General features: G+C 43.7%; 1 protein-coding gene across 1 annotated transcript in view; it reads left to right on the top strand.

Annotated features, from left to right (window-relative positions):
• The window catches only part of LOC126540436 (diuretic hormone receptor-like), a 194,299-nt gene that overhangs the window by 123,189 nt on the left and 57,322 nt on the right, over window positions 1-13,788 (top strand). Inside the window, exons 3-4 of the mRNA XM_050187252.2 lie at window positions 8,810-9,023; window positions 9,635-9,769. Coding sequence (XP_050043209.1) covers window positions 8,813-9,023; window positions 9,635-9,769 — 346 coding nt within the window. The 5' untranslated portion in view covers window positions 8,810-8,812. The remainder of the gene's footprint in view (window positions 1-8,809; window positions 9,024-9,634; window positions 9,770-13,788) is intronic.

Below are 13,788 nucleotides of genomic sequence, written 5' to 3'. Positions count from 1 at the left end.
GTCGTTCCGAAGCTATGGCATCCCTAATAGCTGAAAACCTACTGGTGAAAAATTTACTTACTTAATCAATGAATCAGTCACTCAGTATGGTCACGCCATTGTTCCAATGCCCCCAAACGAATGAAGTAAACGAGAAAGAAACTGGAGTGCAGACTACTAAATCAAGCGCCCTTCTGGGCCTGTCTCCATGCACATATTATATACCGGCGCTGTCACAGGGTTGTCGTCCGTTAGAGCTCTTTCGCAGACAAACGTAACTGCACATGTCAAAGGCAGCCAGATGTGAAATGATGAATAGCATAAGACGCGCAGCTGGGTAGTCTCATATGCCCTGCGACAAAGCTAAAACACAATCTCATGACAGCTCCTGTTATAAATACAATAACCTGCAATGCGTACATTGAACATTTGTAGTGAGACTGATAGTATACTAGCCTTATCGGTCCTCGAGCGGCTGTCTAACTGGTGGTTAGTTCCAGTAAAGAGCCATTCTCTTTGCTATGTTGATGGTGTCTAGCACTCTTAAGAACCATCACCTCCAGCAAATAATGGAACTTATATTTGCTTTATTTTGGCAAACGTCAATCCTATCGTGAATACTGTACGTCACATGGAGAAATACTGGACTGTAATTTTCTTGAAGTCGTTTCTTGTTAGTAAAGTATATGCGCGAGGGTGGTCGTCGCTTTCCTATAGCTCAGACATGCAGGACTTATAAAAAAACTACACATTCCTTTACACAGTGAGGCACTAAATTGTGTTTTTCGTTATGGAACTGGCTTTCCAACCAATGCATGTATTTCTTTATGAGCTGCAACACATCTGCTCGGACTTTTGTTTATTTTTCGGAAAGTGTTTTGTTCCGGGTCCCACTGAAAACCTGGCCGATGGACGTACGTCGCGCAATCGTGATCACGCAAACCCGTGAAATAGCCAGACTGCCGCTTTTTACATACCTAATGGTTCGGAAAGTAGGCATACAAAGATTAGAGTTGTTTACTGTACGAAGGAAATTGTACTCTTGGTGATGTATATTTGCGGCGATAATGACATTTGGGCACTATTAATTTTAACACTGAGTAATTTAGTAGAAATATGGCTGGCGGATATCACACCTATAAGGGGATTAAAGATGGCAGTGCTTCGAAATGTCGTTTGCTGTCAACTCAATTAGTGTGTACAGGCATGTCGTCACCGACGGCCGTCACCGCTTTGTAACGTGCGGCGCCTCACCATTAAATATGCGTATGGGTGCTGACGCGGAATGCCGCCGTAGCTGTAACGATGCAGCTTCACTACGCACGCGTACTATCGTTTCGTATATGCGTGTGACGCGTGGCCGCATCTGCGAGGTTGTTTACGCTGCGCAGCCACACAGGACTCGCGGGCTTGCTGTCGCTATAATTGCTTCGAGCGAAACTAATTGAAGACAGTGCACATTTATGCACTTGTGTTTGTTATTGTGCAACCAAGCTGACACAGCTCCTCACAATACACGTTGAATAATCATGTTAGGGCTAATCCAGGCACAAATCAGCTTTAATGCGATGAATTATTTGCCCCAGCCTTGGCGCTTTGAGGTAGGCAAGTAGGTCGGCTCCTGTCTCGCCTCCTTTGAATAAAAATAATATAATGACTGACTGATGCTCTAACCGAACCTCAGCCGTCGATCACTGTAACCCAGTACTTAGCCATTAGGCCACACACTTCTCTCATTGCAAAGCCGGCCGGCTCTTTGAAACGCTCGGAGTGGGCATTCCGTGCCCCCTTTTCACCTTTATTCATATTGACAGCTCGCGCCTTGAAACGCTGTTTTAGACGGCGCTATCTCAAAGACCAGCCCTCTTTGCCCAGTACTTTCTTTGTAGATGCCAACGCTATGCATAGACTGCGTGTGTGTGCTCTATCATGCACCACATGAGTACCTCCCTCATGGCTCCTCCAGGTAACCCGTGGCCCTCAGTCCCCGGCGCCTGCGGCGCGCCTGACCAACTCGGCGGCCAGATGTGCGACGTGGGCGAGGCTCCTAAGAATATCCGCATCCGGGCAGGCCGTCATTGTGAACTGAACCTGGCAATCTTTAACAAGCAACCTTTTAGGGAGAGGTTAGATTAGCGGAGCTCTTTGAAGAATTATTAGGCATTGCCTGAGATGCTACTCGACTTTGTGCATGTTCGAAGAATTGGTGAGGCTTGTACAGTGTTCACTAACGGCCACATCTTCTGCTACAGAGGTCTTCGGTAATAGAAAGAATACAGCGTAAGATTTCTAACTCATAGGAACATAGAGGGCGACAATAAATAAACCTTTATGCAGAATGTAACAGTCGTGGTAATGAGAGTAAATAGGAGGTGTAGATTAAAAGTAGCCCAAGCCTACGCTCCAACCTCAAGTCATAATGATATAGTAATAGAACAGCTTTATGGAGGTGTTATATAAGCAATCAGAAATGTGCAAACTCAGTATAATGTACTTCTGGGTGACTTCAATGCAGGAGTGAAAAAAAAGCAGGCTGGAGAACAAGCAGATGGCAACTGCTGCATATATTATAAGAATTGTAGAAAGATGTCGCTAGGACTGACGGAAAGGAATAGACCCCGAGTAATGAATACCTTCTTCAAGAAGCGCACTAACAGGAAGTGGGCCAGGAAAAGCCCTAATGTAGAAGCAGGAAATGAAATGGTTTTAATACTCTCTTACAATTCCAGCACAGTGTAGGATGTAGAATTGTTAAGTAGGGTAAAATGCAGTGATCATAGGTCAATGAGGTGTACGATGAATCTTAATTTGAAGAGAGAAATAGCAAAATTAGGCACAAAGAATTCAAAAGAACGTTATAAAGAAACTGAAAAGCATCAAAGTGTCTAACTCAAGAGATCAGATAGAATTTGCTGAACTGCCAAAGCCGATAAACAAGACGAAAGTAAGTGCTATTAGAAATTATAACGTAAGAAAGATTGAGGAAGCAGAAAAATTTGCAGCAACAGGATATCAGTGAGAAGACAACTTGTTATAGGGCGTGGCAAGTTGTATGCAGTTAAAGAAAAACAGGGTGGTCCACACAAATGTGGATGCTGTAGCAAAAGCAGCAGACGGATTCTATACTGACCTGTACAGTACCCAGAGCAAGCACGAAACCTTCATTGGAAGTAATGATGAACAGCATATAAAGGTTTCTTCTATAACTAGCGATAAAGTTAGATGGACCATTGAGGAAGACCTGCCCTGAGGAAAAACGGCAGGAGAAGATGTAAGGACAGTAAATTTAATCGAACATGGAGGAGAAATTATGATTGAAAAGGTTGCGGCCCTTTATACTTCATGCCTCACAACCACAAATGTACCAGAGATCTGAAAGAATGCCTATGTTATGCTAATTCAGGAGATGTTAAATTGAAAAATGTAGACCCATTAGCTCGTTTTTGCTCTTGTATAAAATATTCACCAAGATAATTGCCAATGAAATCATGGTAATACTTGACTTCAATTAACCAAGAGAACAGGCTGGCTTCAGAGAAGAATATTCTACAATGGTTCAAATTCATGCCATTAATCGGGTAATTAACACATCTGCGCCGTACAATCAAGCTCTCTCTATGACTTCCATTAATTATGGAACTGCGTTTGATTTAGTAAAAATACCACCAGCCATGGAGACATTTGAGTAATCAAGGAGTGTGGAAGGCGCATGTGAATGTCTTGGAAAATGTCCGAAAATATTCCACAGCTACCTTGCTTCCCCACAAGAACAGTAGAAAATTATATATCAAGAAAGGCGGCAGGCAAGGAGACACAATCTCTCAAATGCTATTCACTGTATGCTTAAGAAATATTCAACCTATTAGACAGGGAAGGATTAGGAGTGAGGATAAACGATGGATATCTCAAAAAGCAGACAACAATGTCCTGTTCAGCAACACTAGGAGTGAATGGCAACAAATGTTGAGGACCATATTGAGAAAGTACAAGACTGTCATTGACGGTTAATATGCAGAAGATGGTAACGATCAATACCTCTGGTAGGGAGCAAGGATTCATGATCGCCAGTCAGCCTCCAGAGTCTTTGCAGAAATTAGCTTATCTAAGTCAATTGCTCTCCATGGACCCTGATAATGAGAAGAAAACTTACAAAATGCATTTTACAAAATCATACAAATTTCATACAGCATACAGTGCAAACAGCAGGAATTACCAAATCCTGACAGAGTGGGAGCTTACTACTGTCTTGCAAGAGAAAAATGTACAGTATTTGCGTTATGCTGGCGCTAACATAGAGGGCAGAAACTTGGAGGTTAACAAAGAAGCTTGAACATAAGTTAAAACCTTGCAAAGAGCAATGGAACGAAAATGTTAGGCGCTACGTTAACAGGCAGGAAGAGAGTAATGTGGATCAGAGAGCGAACGGGGACAGCCGATAGCCTAGCTAGTTGACATTACGAGAAAGAAATGGAGCTGCAGAGGCCACGTAATACGTGGGGAAGATAACCGGTGGACCATTACAGTTACAGAATGGATGCTAAGGAAAGGGAGGCGTAGTCGCGGATGGAAGAAAATTAGGTGGCGTGATGAAACTAGGAAATTTGCAGCCGCAAGTTTGGATAAGCTAGCGCAAGGGAGGGACAATTGGATACCCCTGGGAGAAGCATTCATCCTGCAGTGGACATAAAAATAGGCTGATGATGATAAGAGTGATGATGACATGACGTAGACATAAGTATGTATGTTTGTGTAACATGATCATGTCCCATTCGGCGTGCCTCTCGCTAACGCCCGTCAGTAACTATGCAGAACTCAACAATGGTTGGGCATAAATTTGCATTAAGCGCCGTAGTAGAAATCATGCCATTGGCGCCATGCTGTGGTCTTCGATGTGATAATCATCTTGCTGTTATCGCCACACAAACGTATACGCTGGCGTTATACAAAAAGAAGCTATTTGATTTATACAAACCCGTAGGCCCCAATTAGCATCGCTTTGCAAAACCCCAAACATTGATGGACCGCCAGGTACCTTCAACCATGCTTCGCATAACATTCCCACTGTGAGTTAAAACTGCGAAAAAAATTTTTGGGGCGGCCGCTTGCTCATCGCAGCTTGTTCGATTATCGCCAATGTTATCGCTGATTCGTAGATACACACTTTATGGTTCGAGCGCGTGCCAGAGGAGCGCTAGAAATGCACAGTCAGCTTGGTTGCCAAACGACAAGGAAAACAAGTGCAGGCCTAATAATCAATCAATCAATCAATCAATCAATCAATCAATCAATCAATCAATCAATCAATCAATCAATCAATCATTTATATAACGTGCGCCGGGACAACCTTAAGGTCTGAGTGCTGGCGCACGCATACAATGAGAAACCAAAGGCAAAACAAACAAAAGCTGCAGGAGAATATAAGTAGAAGGAACAGTGAATGAAATAAAAAAATTAAGAAGAGTGTACTACAACACAGTGCAAGGCATGTACAAAATAAAATGGAGGAGAAACGCAGCTAAACAATGTTTTAAACTATGATGCAACCACACTAAGCTTGTAAAATAATATTGACAATGAGTCATGAAAAAATCGAGATCATAAGGACAAGCATTATAAAGGCTCGGTATTCAGTGGACGGTTGAGTGCTACTGGAGACAGGAAGGAACGTGGAAAATAGCTATGTTCTCTGGTGATCTAGCGCGGAATGCAAAATTCCATACGAATGAGAAGTTAGGGACAGGTTAGGATACCGTAGAACAGTTTGAAAAGGAAACAATGTCAGCTCGATTATGTCTTCTGAAGTAAGGGCAATGACAATGATGCAACGGCTCGAACAAGTTCCAGTGTCGATGTCAGCAAAGCGAGGTGACATAAATGCTTCGAAATTTTTTCTGGACCCGATCCATAATGTATCTGTGTTGGGTCTAGAAATGCCATTCCAGACGACCGACGCATAGTCGAGTTTAGGAAGACAGATTGTGTGCAACATGAGGAATGGTGTAGGAGAACTGAATTCTCTGAATACGCTGGAGAGCCAGGAGAGCGCATACCACACATTGCAACGCGTTTATAGTGCGGGCTGAGAACTATAGGATTGTATAAATAATACACCGAATTCATTGATCTTACAGACTGTACACAATGGTACAGAATCTACAGAATATGAAAAAGGAATGCTTGCTGTTTTGCGTCTGCCTCGAGCGGCCAGTCGCGCGGCGATTTCGCCTGTCATTCACGCTCGGAAAAACACTTTCATGTAGCACGTATTTGGAAACATAAAGCTGTATCGGGACTTTTTCATATTGCTCTACAATATCTTTATTGACACTTTTCTTCTAATTATGCAACTTGAGATGTTGAATACATAATTAAGAATAATTATGTAATTAGGCGGAATGCAAAAACAATAATCTTGGTGTCTCCAAGCGGCGGCAAGCAACATTATTTTGGTTCTGTGCAGCTACGTGGTATTTACATATATTTAAATCTTGGTGAAAGATAGTTGGGACAACCTGTGGATGTCATTACTGAGGGAAATATGCTGTCGCAAGCTTTTACTATTGCGGAGGGGATGCCATCAGAGCCGCAGTATAGGGAAATAGGCTTCAAGAGCTTGATGCAATCCCTGATGAACTTTCGATCAAAGAACACACAAACTAGATGTAAGAACCTCTGTGTGCTACTGACTGACACCAGAGTTACAAACTAAAGCTTAGTGTAGGGCAAGGAATAGCCAGCCAAATAGTTCTCGTCTCCTTCGGCTACTACTCCACTAGAGTCGAGTAGGCGGAAACAATTTCGACGTTTAATAGAGCGCTTGTGAATACACTCCTGAAATTCAGCCGGCTGGCCACAGATGCTCCTTTAAACAAATGCACTATACGAGCCGTGATCGCGCTCACAGAGCCGTCTGCAGTGAGGCCGAAAAAAAAACGGAACTCATCTCTCCAGCGATTAGGCACACGACTTCTGGATTTTGGGGGACGCGATCTTTGTTACTCAGGGCAGCTATATGTTCAAATCTCGACCAGCGCGGATATCAAAGAATGTTTAGGTCTCTACTGGGGAATGTATTTTCGCATACTACTATGGGGCAGAAACTTGGAGACTGGCAAAGAAGCTTGAGAACAAGTTAAGGACCGTGCAAAGAGCGATGGAACGAAGATTGCTACGCATAATGTTAAGAGACAGAAAGAGAGTGGTTTAGATCAGAGAGCAAACGGGTATAGACGATATTCTAATTGACATCAAGAGAAAAAAATTGAGCTGGGCAGGTCATGTAATGCGCCGGTTAGATAACCGTTGGACCATTAGGGTTACAGCATGGGTACCAAGAGAAGGGAAGCGAAGTAGAGGACGGCAGAAGACTAGGTAGGGGCAATGAAATTAGGAAATTCGCGGGCGCTAGTTGGAATCGGTTGATGCAGGACAGGGGTAATCGGAAATTGCAGGGAGAGGCCTTAGTCCTGCAGTGGACATAAAACAAGCTGCTGCTGATGATCATGACTAAATACAAGCTCAGTAATCTGATCTACTTGGCCATCGGCGTTACCTTTCCTTGTAACCGGTTACCAATAATAATAATAATAATAATAATAATAATAATAATAATAATAATAATAATAATAATTATTATTATTATTATTATTATTATTATTATTATTATTATTATTATTATTATTATTATTATTATTATTATTATTATTATTATTATTATTATTATTATTCACGCTAGACTAATTCTGTTCTGCACTGGCGTGAGGGCATCGTTCCTCGGCCTTTTGTTGCCGGAGTCTCGCAAGCGTTGGGAGCACGCGCAGTAGCGCTCTCGCTGAGCGTCCTTGTGGGAATTGTGATGCACTTGTATAAGCGGAACGGACCGTAAACGATCAGAGGAAACGGTCAAATACTTCGACACGGGTTACATTTGCGTGCTTGTCGCACGCAACAACCCAGCTTCACTGCAATTCAGCTGTGCGAGTAGCACAAATATCGTTAAATGGGGGCACACACGCACAGTAAAAACAGCACGACGGAAATAAGGCATAAACATGTCTGCCAGATATATTGCTTCTCGTGTGTTGTTGCTTGTTCGTGCAGCTCGCGCTATAGTCATACATATACGTTACCAATGAATCAAAACATTTAGTTTACGCGTATACCTTCGGCGTGCGGCGGGATTGATTTCATGCTTGTTACGAGATGTGTTTTCGTTTGCGTACAAGTTCCTTGAAAAGATAATCACTAGCAGGAGTTACAGCCCCTAACCATTCATTCATTTTTTATTTATTTATATATTTATGTATTTATTTTACGAGAAGATTCTTTCAACGACTTAGTGGGAGGACACACGCTATTTATTTACTTATTTATTTATTTGTTTATTCATTTATTTATTTTACGAAAAGATTCTTTCAACGGCTATGTGGGAGGACACAGTCAATAGGTCTGAGTTCCTGGGCACCAGCCTTCCCGTGTGAGACTTTAGTGGGCGATTATTTCTTTAGACGGATTCTCACTGTGTTGTATATGGTTCGCATTCCAGCATTTCCTCATTTCGGTGAAGGTTTAAACAAACCCGTGATACCCACACTGGCAAAGATACGTCGAATTATTCAGTTATACAACATAAGCGGCGAGTTATGCTCACATTCACATATCTGCCTTTAGTGAGTGTTTATTCAGAAGCCCTTGTTTCAGAGAAGGCAGTGGGTATTTGTTCTGCTTATTTTCTCACTGTTACAGCTTTTGTAACATTTCCTTTGCGCGGTTTCGCTTGAGAGCAACGAGTAACGATTCGCGTGTCCTCCATTTTCTTCTTTTCTCTCAGTTGATGGCGTTCCAGGAATACCGCGACTTGAAACTTCGCGAAGATGACGTCACGACTGCTAACAGTGTCGATGGAGGCGGAGACCTGGCAGAGGCCTATCCCAGCACCGAGTCGAGCCTCGCCATGGATCCGACAGCTACGCTAAGCAGTCACAATGTTTCAATGTCTCCGGAGCTCCTGTGCTACATGACAGCACTCACGGACGGTACACAAGGTGAGACTTCCCTCCTTAGCTCTTGTGCGAGCCGTGCTGTGCTGTGCCTTTAGCACGAGATAGGTTTACTGGAAATTGCCATTTCCAGTTCTTAATACTGTCTTGGAATGACAGCGTGGCGCAAGCAGGACGAAGACGCAGGAACACACAGACACGACGCTATTAACGTGTTCTGAGTCTTTGTTTCCTGTGCTCTGCGCGTGTCAGCTTTTTGCTTGAGCTCTATTCTTTCGTGGCATACAAACAAGCCCGCATTGCAACACTAGTAAAACTGCCGTGCCCTTCACAAACTCGCACTCGCAGGTATGCGTCCTTCATAGCTCTACTTATTCGTTACCATTCTAATTGCCTTCGCCATCGTTTTCGGCACCGCCTTCAGCTTGTCATGTAGCAACCTACCGCTGTCTTTATAGTGGCACTTAAAGCTTTCTTTTGGATGTCTGTTTTTAGATTTCTTCGAGGGGGAAGAAAAAGTGGCGACCTGACCTTTATTTTATTCAATATGATCCCTTCTCCAGATGATGGCCTTTAGGTTTTGTAATTTTGGGCTAACAGGCAGCAATAGGGAGCTAAAGTATAATGCCGAACCACATCATTCTCGTTTCTCACAGATGACTCTCGATATGCTGCTATTTCTTGCCCCGTCGTTTGGGATGGTCTGACGTGTTGGCCTCGGACGTCCAGTTCCTCTTTGGCGGTTGTGCCATGCTTCGCGTCGCTCAACGGACTCGACTACGACACGACACGTGAGTTGTACACGGCTAAGCAGCTGGCCTGTTGTCGTTATTGAAACTGACCGAAACAAGGCCACAAGCATGCTAGATGTATTTGCCTTGAACAGGGCGAGCAATTAGTCAATAAAACTGTGTGTGGGGCGGGGTGAGAAGCAACATTCATTTGTTGTCAGGTTTACGTGAAGGTGCCGGGATAAGGTCGGTGAAGGAAGAGAATTGTCTGAGCGGAGTGACGTATTGTTGGTGTAAAGATGCTGAGCTGTCCAATCATATTTAATGCAAACGTGCGTGAGGACCACAAAACGACGGTGCCGACAATTTCACAACGAGGATGAAAATGTCAGTGGCATGTGAACGGCGATGTCATCACAGCGAAACCACGAAAAATAAATGAGATAGAAAGAAAACAATGACATGATGGCGGCGAGGTGACGACAACCGATTGACCGCGTATGGTTTCTCGGTTTCAATACTCCGCGCAACTGTGGGACTACTGCGGTGCTCCGAGGAGTTATCACATAGCCAATAAAACTAAAAAAGCTTGCCGCGCCATTTATCATTATTTCCCTCTGAAGAAAGGGGCAACTCTTGCCTTTGCTTCTGAGTTGTTTATCAATTCTACTTCGCCTACTATCTGCCAGCCCAGTGTTGATAAAATTGCATAAACAGGCCTGGAGTGGGGTCTGATCCCGGTGATTAGAACCGGTAACGCACTCCCTCACCAGAGCAGGATTGGCCACCCTGGTGCAGTACTTCGCCACAACCTCCTATATGAACACAACAATCAAACCCCGGCCCTCAGTCCCCAGCAGCTGCGAAGCAACTGACCACGGCGGCGGTCAGACCTGCGACGCTGCAGAGGGTGCTAAGAATCCCTGGCTCCGGACAGCCCGCCATTGGAAACTGAACCTGGCAACATTTAACGTTAGAACGTTATCTAGTGAGGCGAGTTTAGCAGTGCTATTGGAGGAATTAGAGGGCAGTAAATGGGGCATAATAGGGTTCAGTGAAGTTAGGAGGACGAAAAAAGCATAAACAGTGCTGAAAAGCGGGCACGTCCTGTGCTACCGGGGCTTAGCGGAGAGACGAGAACTGGGAGTCGGATTCCTGATTAATACGGATATAGCTGGTAACCTACAGGAATTCTATAGAATTAATGAGAAGGTGGCAGGTCTTGTGAAACTTAATAAGAGGTACAAATTGAAGGTCGTACAGGTCTAGACTACTACATCCAGTCATGATGACGAGGAATTCGAAAGCTTCTATGAAGACGTGGAATCGGCGATGGGTAAAGTCAAAACAAAATACACTATACTGATGGGCGACTTCAATGCCAGGGTAGGCAAGAAGCAGGCTCGAGACAAGTCAGTGGCGGAATATGGCATAGGCTCTAGGAATAGCAGGGGAGAGTTATTAGCAGAGTTTCCAGAACAGAATAATATGCGGATAATGAATACCTTCTTCCGCAAGCGGGATAGCCGAAAGTGGACGTGGAGGAGCCCGAATGGCGAGACTAGAAATGAAATAGATTTTATACTCTGCGCTAACCCTGGCATCATACAAGATGTGGACGTGCTCGGCAAGGTGCGCTGCAGTGACCATAGGACGGTAAGAGCTCGAATTAGCCTAGACTTGAGGAGGGAACAGAAGAAACTGGTGCATAAGAAGCCGATCAATGAGTTAGCGGTGAGAGGGAAAATAGAGGAATTCCGGATCAAGCTACAGAACAGGTATTGGGCCTTAACTTAGGAAGAGGACCTTAGTGTTGAAGATATGAACGACAATCTTATGGGCATCGTTAAGGAATGTGCAATAGAAGTCGGTGGTAACTCCGTAAGACAGGACGCCATTAAGCTATCGCAGGAGACGAAAGGTCTGATCAAGACACACCAATGTATGAAAGCGTCTAACCCTACAGCTAGAATAGAACTGGCAGAACTTTCTAAATTAATCAACAAGCGTAAGACAGCTGACATAAGGAACTATAATATGGATAGAATTCAACATGCTGTCAGGAACGGAGGAAGCCTAAAAGCAGTGAAGAAGAAACTAGGAATAGGCAATAATCAAATGTATGCGTTAAGAGACAAAGCCGTCAATATCATTACTAATATGGATGAAATCGTTCAAGTGGCTGAAGAGTTCTATAGAGGTTTATACAGTACCAGTGGCACCCACGACTATAATGGAAGAGAGAATAGTCTAGAGGAATTTGAAATCCCACAAGTAACGCCGGAAGAAGTGAAGAAAGCCTTGGGAGCTATGCAAAGGGGGAAGGCAGCTGGGGAGGATCAGGTAACAGTAGATTTGTTGAAGGATGGTGGGCAGATTGTTCTAGAAAAACTTGCCACCCTGTACACGCAACGCCTCAAGAATTCGAGCGTACCACAACCTTGGAAAAACGCTAACATAATCCTAATCCATAAGATAGGGGACGCCAAAGACATGAAAAATTATAGACCGGTCAGCTTACTGTCCGTCGCCTACAAAGTATTTACTAAGGTAATTGCAAATAGAATCAGGAACACCTTAGACTTCCGTCAACCAAAGGACCAGGCAGGATTCCGTAAAGGCTACTCAACAATAGTCCATATTCACACTATCAATCAGGTGATAGAGAAATGTGCAGAATATAACCAACCCTTATAAATAGCTTTCATTGATGACGAAAAAGCTTTTGATTCAGTCGAAACCTCAGCAGTCATGGAGGCAATACGGAATCAGGGTGTAGAAGAGCCAGCATGTAAAAATACTGAAATATATCTATAGCGGTTCCACAGCCACTGCAGTCCTCCATAAAGAAAACAACAAAATCCCAATTAAGAAATGCGTCAGGCAGGGAGATACGATCTCTCCAATGCTATTCACAGCGTGTTTACACGAGGTATTCAGAGAGTTGGATTGGGAGGAATTCTGAATAAGAGTTAATGAAGAATACCTTACTAACTTGCGATTCGCTGATGATATTGCCCTGCTTAGTGACTCAGGGGACCAATTGCAATGCATGCTCACTGACCTGGAGAGGCAAAGCAGAAAGGTGGGTGTGAAAATTAATCTGCAGAAAACTAAAGTAATGTTTAACAGTCTCGGAAGAGAACAGCAGTTTACAATAAGTAGCGAGGCACTGGAAGTGGTAAGGGAATACATCTACTTAGGAAAGGTAGTGACTGCGGATCCGGATCATGAGACAGAAATAATCAGAAGAATAAGAATGGGCTGGGGTGCGTTTGGCAGGCATTCTCAGATCATGAACAGCAGGTTGCCCTTATCCCTCTAGAGAAAAGTGTATAACAGCTTTGTCTTACCTGTACTGTACTCACGTGTGGGGCAGAAACCTGGAGGCTTACGAAAACGGTTCTTCTTAAATTGAGGACGACGCAACGAGCTATGGAAAGAAGAATGATAGGTGTAACGTTAAGGGATAAGAAAAGAGCAGATTGGGTGAGGGAACAAACGCGAGTTAATGACATCTTAGTTGAAATCAAGAAAAAGAAATGGGCATGGGCAGGACACGTAATGCGGAGGGAAGATAACCGACGGTTATTAAGGGTTACGGACTGGATTCCAAGGGAAGGGAAGCGTAGCAGGGGGCGCAGAAAGTTAGGTGGGTGGATGAGATTAAGAAGTATGCAGGGACAGCGTGGCCACAATTAGTACATGACCGGGGTAGTTAGAGAAGTATGGGAGAGGCCTTCACCCTGCAGTGGGTGTAACCAGGCTGATGATGATGATGATGATGATGATGATGATGAGAAATATTAAACCATAAATAACTTTGTCTGGTCATTTTATTTTTGCAGCACTAGTATTCAGTTAGCCACTTATGAGCCTAAAATAATCAAACATGCTCCGAATACCGCATTGCAGGCGTAAGCCAGTAAAACTGAAAAACAAATGTCATTTAGCATTTAACAAAGAAATACATGCCAGTATTGGAGAAGTGTCGCGTTAAAGAAAGTTATTTCAAATGTCTTGGGCACATGATTTGTGATTCCTCATGTCGTGGTATCCTTCCGGAATTTCCTGCCACT

Source organism: Dermacentor andersoni, chromosome 2 (assembly GCF_023375885.2).
Source record: "Dermacentor andersoni chromosome 2, qqDerAnde1_hic_scaffold, whole genome shotgun sequence".
NCBI lineage: Eukaryota > Metazoa > Arthropoda > Arachnida > Ixodida > Ixodidae > Dermacentor > Dermacentor andersoni.
Note: the sequence above shows the minus strand (reverse complement) of the source record. Positions and strands in the feature narration are given on the sequence as shown.